The sequence below is a fragment of the Pelobates fuscus genome, chromosome 4, assembly GCF_036172605.1.
Source record: "Pelobates fuscus isolate aPelFus1 chromosome 4, aPelFus1.pri, whole genome shotgun sequence".
NCBI lineage: Eukaryota > Metazoa > Chordata > Amphibia > Anura > Pelobatidae > Pelobates > Pelobates fuscus.
The window spans coordinates 321,453,904-321,474,630 of NC_086320.1; the positions used below are offsets into that span (position 1 = coordinate 321,453,904).

At 39.9% G+C, this 20,727-nt stretch overlaps 1 protein-coding gene across 2 annotated transcripts in view; it reads right to left on the reverse strand.

The window, feature by feature from the left end:
- The window catches only part of PALS2 (protein associated with LIN7 2, MAGUK p55 family member), a 141,060-nt gene that overhangs the window by 83,923 nt on the left and 36,410 nt on the right, over positions 1-20,727 (reverse strand). The window contains exon 2 of one of the 2 annotated variants that reach the window (XM_063452368.1): positions 6,194-6,294. In XM_063452368.1, coding sequence (XP_063308438.1) covers positions 6,194-6,294 — 101 coding nt within the window. Of the gene's footprint in view, positions 1-6,175; positions 6,295-20,727 lie in introns of both variants that reach the window. The other variant, XM_063452367.1, reaches the window with a different exon arrangement.

Below are 20,727 nucleotides of genomic sequence, written 5' to 3' on the forward strand. Positions count from 1 at the left end.
TGAAAGCACACACATAACACAACAAGATATTGCCTGGGTACCATCCACCACCAATATATCTTAAAAAAATTTTTTAACTCTCAGGGCTTTTGAAAAAAAATTTTTTTTTTCCCCCACTATAAAAAATAAGTTATATCCAAACCTGATGAAGGCCAAGGTGGGCCTGTAACATTGATTTAACGTGTTTTGTTCACTACATATTGTGAATATGTATGATTTGTTTGAAGAGATTATATATATATATATTTATATATTAGCTGTATTAGTCTAGTAGTTACATATATATATACACACTGTTAGTCTACTAGACTAAAACGGCTAATCCAATCTACTCTCTCTCTCTATATATATATCTATATCTATATATCTATATATCTATATATCTATATATCTATATATATATATATATCAGTGTACTCCAAACACACAAACTGTTTAACAATTTTACAGTGATCACAAAGGTTGCTCCAAGTAACAGGTGTGGTTGACACAGCTGTGGCCCAACACAGAAATAAGCAGAGGCAAACAAAAAGCTCAAGTTGAAGTAAAAAATTTTGTTTACTCAATAAATTATAATTCAATATTGTGCATAGGTCAATGTAAATGAAAAGCAGACTCTAAACATCAAGCATGTCAAACTTGCGGCCCGTGGGCCACGAGTCCCACAATGAATATTTTTGCAGCCCGTCTGCCCTATGGCTGCTTTCCTGTCTGCCCTTTGTGCTCCGAAGGCCGCAAGTGCGGTAAGCATTGGTCCACGCTGGCCCCTAGATATGTGCATATAGGCGCATATGGCGACAGTGTGTTAAATTAGGGGGAAGGCAGTGTATTCAATTAGGGGAAGGAGGGGGCAGTGTATTAAATTGGGGGAGGGAAGGTGTCACGGCAAGGGTGCATAATTTATTATTACACTATGGAATATTATCCTTTAATGCAATTTGTGTAGTAAATGGCACAAATTACAGAGGTGGTATTGTTGAGGTCAAAAGGGGTTACATCTTTTGAAGCCGCACAGAGGTCAGATGACAGAAGGGGTAGTATGAATGGCATAGCAATGCGAAAAGGATTTTACTATATGGATGTGAAGTAATCAAGGCTCTGCAAGTTGTGAGGTTCTACACTTGGAAAAAGTCTGAATGTCTCTTCATCCATTTGGCATGTACCTTGTAAGTGATGAGTAAATCTCTTTAATATGTAAATGCCATTAGCTTTGTTCCAGTATCATATCCAAAGGAAGGACAAAAACATTCATATTTACCCCACAGAATAATAATAAAGCCTCATTTTTGTTATATTTGGAATGTGACAAGCGCCATCTTCTAACCAAGTCCAAACATGAGTGGCCTAACTTCACCATAGGGGAAGGAATTGTGATGTCTGTCCTATTGGATAATGGAATGGGAAAATAATAAATTTGTAGATGCAATTCTTATTTCTGTGGCAGGTACATAAGAGAAGATAGAACCAAAGGTTTGGTTTGGATTGATGTGGGTCGGGACACAAGGGGGTGGCCACTTAGTATTTCTATAGATACGCCTTAACTCCACCTCTGGGTGAGGCGTGGTAATCCACAGGGTATATCTCTAATGATCCTAAAGGGTGCTGGTGTACTTGCTTGGGGCCAAGATCTAATTTTGAGTGAGTCACCACCTTTCCTTGCCAGAGACCCCCTGGACAGAAGTTGCACTTTGAAAACCTAAGTGAGTAATTAGGACTTCTGTATTTTATCCTTTTTGTTTTTTATCTGTTGTTGGTGTAAATAATTTGTTTATCATATATTGTTATATGCACTGTGACTATCTTTTGCTCATAATAAACATTCATTTATTAAGTTTTGTCTTTGTCTGGTTAAGAATCACTTTACCTAAAGAGACTAGTTAGTATTTTTGTACCAAGTAATATTTGGTGGGTTTTATTGTTGATTTACCTGGGGGACCAAGGCACCCCATTTATAAATTGTCTTGGTGGTGGCAGCGTTAAAATAGTAATAGTTATATTATTATGTTTAAGTGTCGGTGGTGTTAAAAGGGGGATTTTGTCATTATTTCCGGTCTAGTGCAGACAAATATAGTGAACTTTAACCCTTTCACCACCATAACTACGTCACACACACTCTTGGAGTAGGGTGCGTTCGTGACAGAAGGGGCAGTGTATTAGAATAGAGGGAGGGGGGCAGTGTTGGGGGGAGAGCAGTGAATTAAATTGGGGAGGGCAGTGAATTATAGTGGTGGGAGGGGGCAGTGCATTAGAGTGGTGGGAGGGCAGTGCGTAAAATTAGGAGAGGGAGACAATGTATTAAATTGGGGGCAAGAGAGGCATTGTAGGGAGGACAGTGTGTTACATTGGGGGAGGGCAGTGTATTAAATTGAAGGAGGGAGGGCAGTGTATTAAATTGAAGGAGGGAGGGCAGTGTATTAAATTACAGTGGTGGGAGTAGGGGCAGTGTATTCAATTACAGTGGAGTGTGGGGGCAGTGTATAAGACTGGGGGAGAGGGCAGAGTATTTATTAGAGTGGCAGGATGCAGTGAGAGGCTGTGTATTCGATTGGGGAGGCAATTTAATAGATTGAGGGGGCAGTGTATTAGATTGGGGGTGTGGGGCAGTGTATAAGAGTGAGGGTGGGCAGTGTATTGGATTTGGGGGTAGTGTATTATAATGGAGGGAGGGGGCAGTGTATTAGAATGTGTGGAGGGGGCATTGTATTACATTGGGTCTGCATGAAGGCGCTGATTGGCCGCACAGCGTTTTGCCACACATGCACAATAGCTTCCCAATGCTTTCCTATGGAAAGCATTGGATTGGCTGAGATCATCAATATTGATGATCTCAGCCAAAGTGAAGAACACACCCATAGGACTCCAAAATCAACAAGATAACGTCATTTGTTTTTTGCAGCTGTGCAACAGCATATATTCCCCATTTCAGTCCCATTACCAATTTTGTCTTATTATGTCAAGGTAGTTGGACTGAAACATTGGTTATTTGCAAATGCAAGACTCCTTAACCTCCCTGGCGGTATTCCCGAGCGTGACTCGGGGTTAATTTTCGCTGCCAGAAGCGGTAACCCCGAGTCACGCTCGGGGTAGATAAGATGTACTTACCTCCGCCGCGATCCGCTTCGGGAGGACTGCCTCACAGCCCAGGCAGCCCTCCCACGGCAAATCAGGCCCCCGGGGGCCATGTGATCGCTCTCAAAGAGCGATCACATGGCCCTCTATAGCTGGCTGTGGATCTGCCAGCAGGGGGACTGTTTGAAATATCAGACAGTCCCCCTGCTGGTGGGAAGTATAAAAAAAATAAATAAAAGACAAGTGTAAAAATAAATTAAATATATTTTTATATATATATATAATATGTATATATATTATATAATAATATATATACATATTATATATATGTAACGTCATACAAAGTGTATTTTAATATTAATATAAGTATATATATTAATATTAAAATACACTTAGAATGACGTTATATATAATATGTATATATATTATATATATAATAGATGTACATATATTATATATAAATACGTATAATTAAAATAATAAATAAATAAAATAATAAAATAAATAAATAAAATATTGAAACAAAATTTTATATAAATTATATATGCATATGTAATTTCATTCTAACTGTATTTTGTTATTAATATATATATCGGTAACAAAATACACTTAGAATGACATTCTATATTTATCTATATATATATAAAATACAAATAACCGCAAATATATATATATAGATAAATACATATAATTACATAAAAGATTACATTAGTATACACATAGAATTTAAATACCTATAAATGCATATATATTAAAATTCTACATGTATATTTAAATAATCTTTTAACGTAATTATGTGATTTGATTAATTAAAATTTGATTGACATGCCTGACATGGAGGCGGAACTGGGCGGGTAAATCAAATGCAAAAAAATGGTACCGCTTTTGGTACCAAATTCCTGACATAATCATACCGCCAGGGAGGTTAAAATAAATTTGCTCTTTTGTTTACTTTGAAGCCCCATGAGCGTGAGGACTTCCAGTGTCATGCAACTTTTTTTATACTGTACTTTTCCTGCTTTTCTATGAAAACTGAAGATTTTGTGCGGCCCACGTAATCGTAAACCTGTTTATTTGGCCGTGTTAGCCTTCGAGTTGATCCCCCTGGAAAGAATAACTAACATTAATTGAAGAAATACATTATAGATTTTCTTTTTCCCTTTGAATCACTAAACAGGATATTTACAGTGTACCTGCCATGGTATACACAAGTTAGTTGAGCAGCTGTACAAATGCTAGTAAATGTACATATTTATTTATTAGCGATTTGAAAATGTGATTCCACTCCTACCTATCATTAAATTGTTGGCATACCGCTCTATGCAGGCAGTTGAGCAACAAGGAAGAGCAGGAGAACTGTTTTTGTCCTCCTCCAGTCCATCACAGTGTTGGTCCCCATCTATGACAGGTTCGCTTTAAACCTTTGTGCCAGAGAGGTCAGTAATGCAATACAAAGGACAAAAACAAAGTACACCCTCTTTGAATGCTATGGTTTTACATATCAGGACGTAACAATCATATGTTCCTTAGCAGGTCTTAAAATTAAGTGAATACAACCTCAGATGAACAGCACATGACATATTACACTGTGTCATGATTGAACAAAAAGTATTAAAATAAAGTTATTTAAAAAAAGTCATGCGTGGAAAAAACAAGTACACCTTATGAATTAATTGCTTGTAGAGCCAACTGGTGACTGGTGTCTGTCTGTCTGTGACTGGTGTCTTGAATGTTTTCAACTTTTGAATAATCATTCTCACTATAGAATGATGGACTTTAAATTGTTTGGAAAATGCCTTGTAACCTTTCCCAGTTTGATAGCCCTCCACCTCTGTTCCTGTACGTCCAATTGTCTGGTTATAAAAACATGTCTGTTCGTCCACCCATTGTACAGCGCTACGGAATCTGATGGCACTATATCAATAATAATAATAGCCAGCCACAATTGCTTCTCTAAGATCATTGCTGATGTGTTTCTTCCTTAGCATTGTGTTAACACAAACCTTAGTCTAGACCAACAAACTGCTAAAAGTTTGGCTGTTATAGACATGGTCATACTTGCAGATGATCAATTAATTAAAGGGAATTTGATTAGTAGTACCTGGCTGCTACTTAGCCTCTTTAAGGGACACTATAGGCACCCAGACCACTTAATTTTATTGAAGTGGCCTGTGTGCAATATTCCTGTCCCTTATCCCTGCCATGCCAAGTGACGTCGGAGGAGGTGTAAGTCAATTAAGTACAGTAAGGGTTTATTATTAAGCCTTACAGAGCATGGGGAGCTACAGTGCTTGGAATACAAATTTGTATTCCTTTAATTCTTATAGAACCAGGAAGGGTGTAATTATGTTTTTTTACACATGAATTTATCTAATTTTAAGACATGATAAGGAAAAACTTATTGTAAGATCTAATTGAAAATAAAAAAAATGTCATGTGAATTACAGCCAAAGGAGGTGTAGATAGGACTGCATAAAGAGAAACAAAACTGATTTTACTGCTAAATAGCAGATGATTAAGCAGTAAGACTGCAGGGGAATGATCAATATATCAAAAATCTAAAAGCTAAGCCAAAGTTGTTTTAGTACACAAAAACAAGTCCTACGCTCAAACTCCCACTACTCTTGGGCGGCAGCAACGACCATAGCTGTTTTAGTGCGTATAGTAACCCTTTAAGTACCTAAGTAAGACAGTTCACCAAAACACATTAATTGACTCCCAAGTTCTGTGATCACTCTGATTCAGTGTATCTATATGAGAAGATGCTGATTGGTACAGCACAGCGATTTGCCATGCTTGCACACTGGCCTCCCAATGTTTGCCTATAGGAATCATTGGACTGGCTGAGATCATCAAGATTGAGGATTACAGCCAAGGCGGCGGGGCAACAGCATGGAGATCTGCCACTGAGGGCTCAAAGGGTAAATAAAATTGGGTTTGCTTTTTTTGATGCAAAGGAAACAGAATAGGCCTATAAATCTGTCAAAATTGTAAGTCTGAATTCTGAAATGGACAATTCTTTAATTTGATGTTCTGTTGGTAAAAATGTTGAAAAGTAAAGATAATTATTCTACAAGCAGCCTATTGTGTTAAGATAATAAAATACCTTAGCCAGAGATCTTACAATAGGGTTTTCCATTATTCCTTTCAAGAAAATGATATCGATTTCTTCAGCCCCAGTAGAGCAGGGTAGATCTGTCAGTTTTTCCAAAACTTGCTGCATCACTGAAACATGAAGAACAAAACACAGTTAAAGCTGGCTATCATATTTATAGATAGCATAGTGTGTGTAAAGATTACTATAGGAGACTTGAAGCCTAATCAAATAAAAGATTATTGATCTATTTTTTGCAATTAACCAAAATATGCAAAGATATTGCATGGCGCAGTAATTAATGTACAGGCTAATGACCAAATTAAAATTGGCGCTAATTAAGCAATGGACATGGCCTTCTTACCGCTGTTAAAGGGAATTTGTAAATTTTCTGGAAATTACAACTTTGAATAAAATATTGAAAACCGCCTGTAAGATACCAATAGGGCTAACTTGGGGACTAATACTATGCTCTCTTTTCAGTTATACAATGTACAGCATGCTGTGGAAATGTGAACATACGGGCCTATTGTTGGTTGCTGACGATTACCTAACCTCATGGTATATGTTACTGTTCATGCACCCATGAAGTCTGTTGTAGCTCGAATGACTCATTGCGTTTAAAGTACTTAATTGGCGAAATGCAGCGATTTGCCTCCCAATACTTCCCGATAGGTCAAAGAAGAGGAGTGGCAGTGGGGAAAGTAGGGCACCATGGTGTGTAAGGTAAGTAAAACATACCTTTTTAACCCCTGCAAAGGGTGGGAGGTGGACACCTACATAGGTGGGGGAAAGCTAGTTGTCACAATCTCAGGCATATGGTTGGAAGCCATTTAAACTGGGTTTATAGACCAGACTCTGGAGTAAGCAATGACACTTCATTTAATTGGTGGCACTTAATCTGCAGTTATCATAGGACCAGACAAGAAAAATTCACAAAAAACTGGAGACTGTGGCCTGGTGTACATATATCATTGCCAAGAGCATCTATTTCTCCATAGCTTTTTTTTTGGCACTCTAGATAGAATTCCTGGACCTACTAACGTGACTTGGAACACCAACAATCCTGTATTATCATTGCACTGCAGGCATCGTGATGACGGCAAGTAACCAAAATAATATGTGCTCATTCTTTTACTAAAGTTTTCGTTTTAGCGTCCGTCCTTTAAATGCCCTTATTTTCATAAAGCATTAAAGATTAATCTACATCAGGGGTTAAATATTCACATTTCATGAGGGGAAATGCATAGCTAACTTCACCCTCAATTTAATAACTGACGATCATGTTTATTGGCAGTATTTTGGCTCCCAATGAGCCTTTTAACGTTTCGGATTGATTTAATTCCAGCAGTTAAATGCTTAACATTAGCCAATTTGCACATTGAATCTAAAGCCTATATTTCACATTGAATATATAGGCTTTGGCAATTAAATTCTATTTATAGCTCACATAGTGACATTATAAGAACATTATAGCATTAGAAATACAAACCTGTATTGTATAGTGACCCTGTCCCTAGTTACATACAGCTCCCCCTTCTCTCCCCCCAATTCCTCATAAGCAATAAAAATTTATTAAAAACCTTTTTCCATCGCTGAGACTACCTCGGCACTGGTCACTTCTCCGCCTTGTGCAACGTCATTGAGGAGGCATGATCTTCTCTAGCGATGGCTGCATCCAAGAGGAGCATTGGGGATTTGACATGCATGCTTGGCTAGCATTGGGTTGGCATTCAGTGCTTCTCATAGGAAATACTTGAATCCAATGCTTTCCTTTGAGCTTCTGCGTCACATGGCATAGTTTTATTCAGCCAGTGGAGCAGAAGCACCTTAATTGGCTGCCAGGAAGAAAGTCACCAGAGGTGGATTTAACCCAGCAATGTAAACATTGTTCTTTCAAAAAAAAAAAAAAAAGTAAAGAAAAGAAAAAAAATGGGTTTACTAGAATTTTATTTTGTTTTTTAATTTTTATCATTTACACTTTGGCAGCTTTAGCAATTACAATAATTTCTATAGCGCCAACATATTCTGCAGCGCGTATCACAATAGATAAACCAAGACAAGCAATTCTGACTAAATACCTTTGACAAACAGTAGGTGAAGAAGGTGGGAAAATAGTAAAATCCTGTGGAGGTCAATAAGACTCCATCCACATAGTATAAAAAAGGTTACAAAATCCCTCATGACCTTACTCACCATGCTGTGGGTGGGGGAATTCGCATTAAACAACGAGCCGCTCACTGTAATAATAAGCTAGCGCCTGAGCAGCTATTGCTGCCCAGTTGCTTGTAATATGCAGGGGCACCTGTGCCAGAACGCACCTAACCCCCATGAGCATCAGGTGAATGCTTCATATTAAAGAGTGGAGGACAGATTACTCTCTACCCCCCTGCCCACAATGTGTCCAGTTTATAATAAAGTGGGTCAGCGTGTGGGGGAAATAAATATAATTGGGGGCAACCTCCCATGAGTGTTAGATTGATGCTCTAATTTTATTAATAATACAGGAAGGGAAACTAATGTACCCCATAGCCACCCACACCTTCATTGGTGGTAGGAGGAGCTTCTAATGCTAATAACCAGGGGAGGTGGGTCTTATCATTGACTTAATAAATAATGTTAGACCATTGAGAGAAAGAAGCTCAATGAGGGCTTAATGGGTAAAATTTATTGTACCCACAGAAGATTGTAGAGTGATGTAATCACATTTGGGAAAGAAGCAAAAGGCGGCTTTGTAGAGGCTGCACTAGCAGAGCTGCTCCTGACAAGAATGAGTGAGGCTGCATGGATTATGCTCTATGTACCAATCAATTCTATGTGTCAAATCCTGTTAATATGTGATACGTATGAGGCGATGTTACATTCTACAGAACGAGTTGCACAGAGTTTGGACCACAATTCAATATGGTGAGGGCATGATGTAAACTAAGGAAGAATGGGCAATTACTATCAACCGTGAGAGAAAGGGCTACTACTAGCAACGGGAAGAGATTGAACAGCAGGGGCTATTACAGGCAATGGAGAGGGAAAGAAAAAAACATGCTACTCCACAAAGCTGAAAACTAAGCTACTACTGGATAAGTAAGAGGACTTTGGTTACAGCAAAAGGGTCTTAGATCATGTTGAGTTATATTATAACAACATGCCATAAATCAGTGGCACGGATTACAGAAAAGGCCACATGGTCGACTGGTGGATCTTAACACAATTATCTAAGTAGAGGCAGCAGAAGATCATGTAATGCATAATTCAAAAGCCGGCAAAAACCAACTTTTATATTCCACATGGTACCAAGCTCCCATGTAATGAAGGATCTTAGGGGTTTCCTTGACTGTAGGACAACTGCCTGTTGACCAATGCTCTATACAAATATCATATACAAAAACAGACAAGTGCGATCTTGAATAAAGTGATACAATATGATGCCAAAAGGACAGAACCACCTCTTCCAGTTCTACTGCATGCACAGAAGTATAAACAATATATTGTATCCTTAGCGCTAGTGATGCACAGACACCCCAATGTGAAAGAGAATATTAAATTACCTATTAGTAGAAAGTATACAACTAAATGGAAATACTCCCAATGTAATAGCAATACAAGGGGAGATATTAAAATAGAAATAAGGGAGAGAAAGAAAAAAAAACTAATAGTGTAGTAATTAATGTGCACAAATATATAACAAATGGCAAAACTGACACTTAGAGGATAAAATGGCACAACATTTTTTTCGCCTTCGTCCTTTTCAGGATCACTAGAGGCTGGATTAACCCTCAGTGAAACATAGTAGTTTCTCTGGAACTGCTATGTTTTCATCTGTAGGGTTAACACTAGAGGGACCTGGAACCCAGACCACTTAATTGAGCTGAAGTGGTCTGGGTGCCTATCCTTGTAAGTTTTATCCTGCAATCTATGAACCAGTTTAGTTATCCTTCTCCCTCTAAAGTATCAATATCCTTCTGGAGATACGGTCTCCAGTACTGCGTACAATACTCCAAGTAAGGTCTCACCAGTGTTCTGTACAGTGGCATGAGCATTTCTCTCTTTCTACTGCTAATACCTCTCCCTATACAACCAAGCGTTCTGCTAGCATTTCCTGCTGCTCTATTACATTGTCTGCCTACCTTTAAGTCATCAGAAATAATCACCCCTAAATCCCTTTCCTTAGATGTTGAGGTTAGGACTCTATCACATATTCTGTATATATATATTCCGTTTTATTTTTATTTATTTATATATAGATATATATCATTTAATTCTAAGTGTATTTTGAGATATATATATATATATATATATATATAGATAGATAGATAGATAGATAGATAGTAAAAGCAAAAATTCCTGCACTCCAGCTTATAAATATACAGCCTGGTGCCCAGCAGCAATATAGTATAAAATAGAAAAAATACCGGCACTCTAGGTCTTCCAAACGATCCAATTTATTTTTTGTCAATCCAAAGGTCAACGTTTCAGCCCCGGTTCAGGGCTTTCATCAGGATACATTCATTATACATATATATATATATATATATATATAATATTTTTGTTTGTGCATATTGATTATAACATGTTAGCTCGTGGTGCTCCAACAGCAGTCCTCTTTTTAAATTATTTAAAAAAAAAAAAAAATTATTATAATATATATATAGTTATACACTGCTCAAAAATTTAAAGGGAACACTTAAACAACACAATGTAACTCCAAGTCAATCACACTTCTGTGAAATCAAACTGTCCACTAAGGAAGCAACACGGAGTGACAATCAATTTCACATGCTGTTGTGCAAATGGGATAGACAACAGGTGGATGTTTTGGTCACTTTTGAATGCTGGCAGTGCTTTCACTCTAATGGTAGCATGAGACGGAGTCTACAACCCACACAAGTGGCTCAGGTAGTGCAGCTCATCCAGGATGGCACACCAATGCGAGCTGTGGCAAGAAGGTTTGCTATGTCTGTCAGCGTAGGAGACAGGGCAGTACATCAGGAGACGTGGAGGAGGCCGTAGGAGGGCAACAACCCAGCAGCAGGACCGTTACCTCAGCCTTTGTGCAAGGAGGAACAGGAGGAGCACTGCCAGAGCCCTGCAAAATGACCTCCAGCAGGCCACAAATGTGCATGTGTCTGCTCAAACGGTCAGAAACAGACTCCATGAGGGTGGTATGAGAGCCCGACGTCCACAGGTGGGGGTTGTGCTTACAGTCCAACACCATACAGGACGTTTGGCATTTGCCAGAGAACACCAAGATTGGCAAATTCACCACTGGTGCCCTGTGCTCTTCACAGATTAATGCAGGTTCACACTGAGCACATGTGACAGACGTGACAGAGTCTGGAGACGCCGTGGAGAACGTTATGCTGCCTGCAACATCCTCCATCATGACTGGTTTGGCAGTGGGTCAGTAATGGTGTGGCGTGGCATTTCTTTGGGGGGCCGCACAGCCCTCCATGTGCTCACCAGAGGTAGCCTGACTGCCAATAGGTACTGAGATGAGATCCTCAGACCCCTTGTGAGACCATATGCTGGTGCGGTTGGCCCTGGGCTCCTCCTAACGCAAGACAATGCTAGACCTCATGTGGCTGGAGTGTGTCAGCAGTTCCTGCAAGACGAAGGCATTTATGCTATGGACTGGCCCGCCCGTTCCCCAGACCTGAATCCAATTGAGCACATCTGGGACATCATGTCTCGCTCCATCCACCAACGTCACGTTGCACCACAGACTGTCCAGGAGTTGGCAGATGCTTTAGTCCAGGTCTGGGAGGAGATCCCTCAGGAGACCATCCGCCACCTCACCAGGAGCATGCACAGGCGTTGTAGGGAGGTCATACACACACTACTGAGCCTCATTTTGACTTGTTTTAAGTACATTACATCAAAGTTGGATCAGCCTGTAGTGTGTTTTTCCACTTTAATTTTGAGTGTGACTCCATATCCAGACCTCCATGGATTGAAAAATGTGATTTCCATTTTTTTTTAATTTTTGTGTGGTTTTGTTGTCAGCACATTCAACTATGTAAAGAACAAAGTATTTCAGAAGAATATTTAATTCATTCAGATCTAGGATGTGTTATTTTTGTGTTCCCTTTATTTTTTTGAGCAGTGTATATACGTGTGTAATTTTACTCTAAGTGTATTTTTATATTGATATATGTATATATTAATAAAAAAAATACACTTAGGATGATGATGATTATATATATATATATATATATATATATATCGCGGGGCCTGTGGTTGTGGTAGGGGCTTGGATCCCCTTTAAAAGGGTTGTTAATCCTCTCCCACTTTACAGTTGTTGGTCTGGCGAGTTAAGGGGCTACTTCCGATCAAGTTGCCATTTTGCTGTCTTACCGGTTTTCCCTCGTGGTCCTGGTTCCTGGCTCCTGTTTCTGTTCTACTTACCCGACTGCTCACCAGATAGTACTGGCTATCAGGGATTTAGGTGTCCAAATAGGTTATGTTTTCTGGTCTTCAGCCATAGCCTAGTGGTCCCGCGAGGCCAACAACCATCTTCATACACAGAGGATCCTCATACACCCATCGGTCCAAAGCATAGTTATTCGCCTTGCTTGGTTGCAGAGAGAGGGCCTCACATGTCACTCTCATACTATCTTGTGCTTTAATTATCACAGAGGCCAACACCCCGCCACAACATTCGGTGGCCTCAAATCCCCTTGGGCCAGCGCATAGTTAGAGCCTCACCTGTCACTTTGTGGTAGTATAATTTTTTGCCGCTTAGCATTAGCTAGCCAGCCAGTACCTTGTCTCATTTATGGCAATTACAGATATATGTGTCTCAAGAACCTGAAGTACCAGAAGAACTGTCCCTTCCTAGCACCCCAGCTAGGTCCTGTACCCCTGCCCACGGAGCAGATGTGACTAGTCTATCTTCTCTTAGATCATGGTCTATTCCACGTCTCACAGCAAAGCTCCATAGAAAATATTTTCCTTTCCCAGCTACTGCCAGGAAAGTGGAGTTATTCAGACTGCTCAATACCAACACTGACAACTCTGATACAGGGGAAGGGCCTAGTCGGACCCAGATGTCGGCTCTTCATGCTATGATGACCTCGTTGATGTCTTCTATTGGACTAATAAGTGATAGACTGGAGAAATTAGAAGAAATCTGTTCCTCCATTGTGCCTGCAGGGCCTGCTATTCCTGATTCTGCAGGCTCAGCTGTCACGCCCGGTAACTCTCTTGCCCCATTTCAGGTCACCGAAAGTATCAACCCTTCGCATATGGTCCTGGCTAATCTCAAAAAGGACATCCTGGAGGGCAAGGATGTTAACCTAGTCTCGCTCCTCATTGCCTCCCAGGATGTCCTTGAAAACAGGACCTTTGCGTATGGGGACATTTCAGTGGTGCTGAGGGCAAGAGATCCTAGGCTGAATAAAAAAAACTGTCTATATACCTGAACTTGTGTTAGGTTTTGGGATTTATAGGGATGTGTATTGCTCTGTATATCCTGAGAAAAGGGAAGAGTTGGACGTATACATGCAGAGGCTGGTGGATCTGGGGCAAAAATACGGTGGTACAACCTTCTATGACTACCACCGTTCCTTTTCTGCAAAAGTGGCTGCAGCACTGACTCAGTTTAACTACAGTATAAATTGGAGTAAGTTAGATACAGTTATTCTGCAGGCATATTGCAGGCCTCAGGACTCCGGATTGTGCAGTTTGTGCATCCATGGCACACTTTACCAACCTGTGCCTTAATACAACGGAAGTTGAGCAGGGCCACTCAGGCAAGATCAACCAGAGGCTTGAAGGATAAGCTGTGTAGGGACATCATCTTCCTGGGCAAGACCCAAGTATGTAACAATTTGAATGCGGGTACTTGTGGGTTTAGTTCCTGTAGGTTGTTACACATATGTGCTTACTGTTTCTGGGCTCACGCAAAAACCATGTGCCCTAATAAAATGTTTCCTAAACCATACCTGACTTGCATCAACATCACGTTATTTGCTATTCTATTACGACACCACCCCTAACAACACTTGGTTACATTTTTCACCGAAGGGTTGTCTGAAGGGTTTCACACTGGTATCATACACTTGCCATCTGGTACGCTGGAATGCAATAATCTACAAACAGCGATGACAGATCCAGAATTAGTGGGTGATATTCTCAAGATTTAATTGGAACAGGGTTTTGTGTTGGGGTCATTTTTTCCCACACACCTTTTACTTCATGGAGAACTAATCCTATTGGGGTCGTCACGGGTAAAACTTCACATAAACACAGACTGATCATGGACTTATCAGCACCACATTCCTCCACTATCCCCAGTCTTAATTCCCTCATACCCTCTGACGAATTCTCTCTGCAATATGTCACCAATGACAATGCCATCTGGGCCATTTTGGCTGCTGGGACAGGAGCATGGCTCAGTAAAACGGACATTGTCAATGCTTTCAAGTTACTTCCCACTCACCCCTCACTTTGGCATCTGCACGACATTAAGTGGCATGGTTTATATTATTTCTTCTCCTGGCTCACGTACGGCTCCAAGAGCAGCCCCAAAATATTTAATATCTTCGCTGAGACCTTGTGTTGGTTTCTACTTCATGTGTGTAATTCACTATTTAGAGGACTCACGATTGAAAACAACTCACTACCCCCTAGCAGCCTCAAACACATGATGGCTCTTTTTGAATCCCTGGGTAAACCGGTCTCCATTTAAAAAAAATGGTAGGTCCGGACACGATTGCATTTTCTGGGGATACAACTAGACTCCGTTCACATGCAGGCACGTTTTCCCCAGGATAAGATTGAGTGCACCCTATCGTGCATTGAGCTGTACTTACAGCTAGGTTCTTGTAACCGAAAGAACTTCAATCTCTGCTTGGGTCGCTCAATTTTGCCATGAGGATCATTCCACAGGGTAGATCTTTCATTCCCCGCCTACTTTGTCCCTGAACCTCACCTCAGATGAATCACGCATCACTTTAGACACACACACACGCAACGGCTGTCTTACTTATGTGGCGCATTTTTCTGACATCTTGGAATGGACAAGCCATGTTCATCTCCCCCACCCTTTACGACAAGTCTCCTACACTCTGGACAGATGTAGCGGCCAATACTGGCTTTGCAGCCATCTATGGCAATAAATGGCGTTGGGGTCCATGGCCTAGGGAAGTTAAGTCCCTATCTAGCTTCTCCACTACATCGGCCATGTTTGAATTATACCCAATCATGGCCGCTGCTATTGCCTGGGGGCCAGACTGGGCTGGTCACTCAGTCAGATGTTTTTCTGACAACCTAGCCACTTGCCACATTGTTAATAAAGGCCAGTCATCATCTTTGGTATTATGAGGTTTTTAAGGAAATGCACATGGGTAACAGTGACTTGCCAATTCTTCATCACCTGCATTCACGTTCCGGGTGTCACAAATATATCAGCTGATCACTTGTCTCTGTTTCGATTTCAGGCCTTCCTCCAGACTCTGCCCACCGCTTCCAGGCTGGCTACCCCTGCCCCTTCATTCCAAGACATGCTCCTGGATTAGATGTCTTATTGACTAATGCACATAATCTTTCCCACCTTGCACTTTCGGTTAACTCTAGGAAAGCCTATGATAGGACCTTTCACATTTTTACCAAGTTCATAGCTGAATTTCAAGTCAGGACAGATTTGCTTTGGAAACTATATTGGGGTTTACTTATTTTTGCCACCTTAACTTAAAATTATCTTTTAACACAATCAAACTTTATCTAACGGGCATCCAACACCACATGCTATTACAACATCCTAATAAAACAGGATTCATTTCATCATACCAGATAAAGACTTTACTGAAGGGAATACAAAAAACAGATACACATCTACCCCCTCAAAGACTACCCATCCACAATAAAATATTCCAATCATTATCTGACTTGTTAGATACAGCTACATTCGAACATATAACTATATACAATATGGTAATTAAAACAGCCATTTATCATTTTATGGATTTTTTTTGTCCATGGGAATTCACCACCATTAATGTAATGGCCACAGACTACATTAAAATAACAGATATCAACAAATACATAGACCATTACATTCTTTGACTTAATCACTCTAAAACTAGCCAGATGGGACGCACAGTTGATATACCTTTTTTCCCTACCTATAATAAATGGTGCCCCACTAAGGTTTTGAACACATATTTCAACACTTTCCATAAACAACCACTATTAGAACTACACGGTGTCATTCTCGCTACTCCTAAATTTATGCTCTAAGTCTGTATGCGGTTGACTAGACTTTGCCTGAATGCAAATCATTACTCAGGACACTCTTACTATATAGGGGCGGCATAATCAGCATTCCTCCAACCACATTCTAGCTCATATAATCAAAGCTATGGGACGCTGGAAATCTTCTGCTCACACTCTATACATACCAAACCCAGTTAAAGAGTTACGGCAAGCATTTCGTGATTTCTCCAAATAATTTTTGTGTTGTGTTTTGTAGTATGAATAAAATTTTGTATGGTACACTTCTTTTTGCCCTCTTTATTACAGGCCTACTGCATTATCTGTTCCGGCACACCACAACCAACTGGTGTTATCAACTATGTTTATTGTATAGAAATGATATGTTATCTTACCATCACGGCAATATTGCCCCGAAAAAAAATAATATATATTTATACATTATTATTTTTTGATTTAACTTTTTTCCCCATTTTACAGATGCAGGGAGACTGCCCGTCAGTTCAGGCAGTCCCCTGCAGGCAGCACTATGGACGCCTATTGCGGCCATGCCTCCCGATCACATGGCCGACGGGGGCCTAATTTACTGAGGGGGGACTGACTGAGCTGTCAGGCAATCCCCCCAGACCAACACCGATCGGGTAAGTAATAGATTTTGCCACGGACGTCCTTAAGGACCATTTTTAAGCTGATGCACCTAGTACGTCCGCGGTCCTTAAGGGGTTAATATTCTCTTTCACATTGGGTTGTGTGCGCATCACTAGGTATCACGGTTTGTTTGCTCCAAGGACACAATATATTGTCTATACAAATATCAACCTATTGTTCCTCTATTTTGTAATTGTCTTATTGTTACATTTCACCCTTCCATAATATTGTAAGGGTTCCGCGCTGCGGAATAATTTGGCACTATATAACCACCAATAATAAAAATAGTCATTTCTACCATAGAAAAGGCTATCCATCATTAAAAAGTATAGCATTTGACTAAAAACCAATTAAAACAAAAACACTGGAAACTCAAAGAGCATGGCCCAAAATATCCATTTGAAGCAGCACATGGCTGTGTATGCTTTGCTACATTTCATGCAATGTCTCATTGTAAGCAATTATTTTACAGAGTTTCAGGATTCGCTCAAGTTTTATAAATGTCCTCTAAATGCAATTGCTATCATGGCTATCTGGAACCGGTCTAGACTCTAGACAGATGCCACAGAAGCATTCTAATTTAGGGTATCAATGAAATGTGATGGGCCAAGGGATACAAGATGTCACTTTCTACCCATAAAATAATAAACAGGAATTGAGATGGCATTTTCATTCAGCTATCCATTAAAATATAATGCTGTCTTATTCATAATGCTTTGAGGGGTGTTTTTTGGGAGCGGGATGGGTGGGGGCAGTGGTATAATGAGATGATAAAGCAAGCATGTTTCAGGTATACTTCCTTTGGTCATTTTGAAATGTTTGGAAATACATAACACACTAACTTTTATTTTGGAAAAAAATCTTTATTGTATTAATAAAGCCTCCTCTATCCCTCCAGCAAGAATGAGTTTGAGCACACAGTGATAATGGGACATTGACGTTAGAAGCAAACCGTGGAAATGCAGAGCAGGAAGCAATAGTAGTAATGTGCCAAGCACTGAAAGACTCATCATTTAAGAAAATAAACTGTCTCGGATCATTACAGGAACAATCAAGACTAGAAATTACCCAACTGTTTAAAGCAATATGGAGATTATGCATAAATAAAGCATTCAAAAAGCTTAGAAGGATACTGACCTTTGGATTTTTCTTATTGGCTGCATATCACCATGGTCTGCAGCTTTTGCAATGTCTGCAGTAATTGTCAGAGATCTCTCTAAAAGTCTAAGTTACCCTCTGATATGAGTGGGAGCAATTTGGTTTCCATACCCAAGAAGAGTAGTAACATACTAGGATTTATTGTACAGTATATGTACAATTGTCCCATTGTACAGCGCTGCAGAATTTGTTGGTGATTTATAAATAATAATAATGTACAGCATTCATACTAATGCTGAATATTGCTGTGCAGCAGTATATGATCCTTTCTTTTTTATTATTATTGATAAAGTACCGATATATTCAGCAGTGGTGTACAAGATAGAGAATAGAGATAGAATATATAGACAGATCAATATGAAACAATACCGGCCGTAAATGTAAAATTTTGCGTACATAGAATTTTAATAAGAGTTGTTGCAAGATAGCATGTGAGTTTACAATCTTTATTATGAATATTTATCATCAACCAAATCTAACATCCCCTAAAATTAAAAAACACAATATTTTTTTTCTCTGGAAATGAAGTGTGTACATTTAAAAAGCCTGTAGGGACCTGCTATAGACACCATACTCCCAACATTAAGCAGTAGTGGTGACTAGAGTCCCTTTAAGCGTAAAATGTAGTGATTTGACAAGGTAGCGGAGAATTCTTGGCCACAACAGTGAAGCTGGAAAAATAGCTGGGGAATATGCCTAGTTAATCTATGCAGGTCTACAATGTGCAAATGACATGACAATTATCCACACAACACAGTTTAGCGAATAAACCCTGTTAGGAACTGTGCTGCAATTTTTTTCCCAGAGAAAAGGCATGTACTTGGTTTATAGCAAACTAATTATGGAGTCTATATGCATAAAATTATAACCTATCAGATGTATTCTTTATACTTTTTGTCCAGAAAGCCCTTTTAAATTTATTATGAGTGACTGATGAAAATTCACAAAATAAAAAGTAACTCAAACTAAGTAGGAAGACATTCAGCTTGATACAATTCCTAACAAGTTCTTGTTTGTGAAACTTAAAGTGACACTGTAGGCACCCAGACCACTTCTGCTCATTGGAGTGGTCTGGGTGCCAACTCCCACTACCCTTAACCCTGCAAGTGTAATTATTGCAGTTTTTCATAAACTGCAATAATTACATTGCAGGGTTAACTCCACCTCTAGTGGCTGTCTACTAGACAGCCACTAGAGGTCACTTCCTAGTTTCTAGCACAGGTTTCCTGTGCTAGAGTGTCGCTGGACGTCCTCACGCTGTGTGAGGACCTCCAGCGTCGCTCTATTCCCCATAGGAAAGCATTGAAATGATTTTTCAATGCTTTCCTATGGGGAGACGTAATGCGCATGCGCGGCATTTCCGTGCATGCGCATTAGGTCTCCTCGTCCCGTGGGCGAGGTTAGTCTCGTCCACCGGCCGACGTAATCACCAGGAGGAGCGTCGTGGAGGCGGAGACAGCGGCGAGGGACATCGCCGCTGTCCCAGGTATGTGACTGAAGGGGTTTTCACCCCTTCAGTAACCGGGGATTGGGGGGTGGGAGGGAGAGGGACCCTCCAGTGCCAGAAAAACAGATTGTTTTTCTGGCACTGGAGTTTCCCTTTAAACTTGCAGAGCTACTTATTGCTGTATTTTGCACCACTTAACAGTCCAGCTAAAAAGAAATTAGCAGCTTAATGATTTCATTTGAAACAAATCATTAAAGCACAGTTTACCATTTGTTAATCATCTCGGATTGAGCAAACTGAAAAGAAAACAAAAATGGGAAAACAAGTAACCCTAATTTAAAAAAAAAGTTTATTATGAATGCTACCTTATAGCAACAATGTAGCCACACAAAAAGGGGGGGGAGGGTTGAATGTGACAAATTAGAGTTCACAGCACTAGTTTTTTTCTAAATGAAATTTGATTATAGAAACTAATCCATAAAAAAAGTAACCTACAGGGAATCTTCATGTAAATTGCTATATTCATTGCAAATTGCAATCTCTGCTGGATATCCAAATAAAAAAAGATTTGAAAGGAAACTGAACCTCAAGCTTACTTAAAAGGGACATTATAGTCACCAAAACTAGAGCTTCGTGACACGTTTGTGTCTGCTAACTTTTCAATGTAAATACTAAATTTTCAGAGAAAAGGCAGTGTTTACATTACTGCCTAGTAACACTTGTGGCAGTCAATCAGCCTGCCACTAGAGGTGCTACCAGGGTCAGTGCTGTATCAGCATCTCCACGCTATTTTTTAGATGATATAGAATAAACGTTATATTTTATTTTTACTATCATCAAGTCCTTGGAGTGCGGTCATTTCCAATCATTTTCCTGTATCCTGTGCCTGACCAGCACCGGACAATTACTCTCTAATCCAGGAGTGCAAGCATCTCTGTTTTTATAGGTAGGGTAGCAAAAGGGACTTAACCCCTTAAGGACACATGACATGTCTGACACGTCATGATTCCCTTTTATTCCAGAAGTTTGGTCCTTAAGGGGTTAAAGGACCACTATAGTGCCAGGAAAACATACTCGTTTTCCTGGCACTATAGGGTCTCTA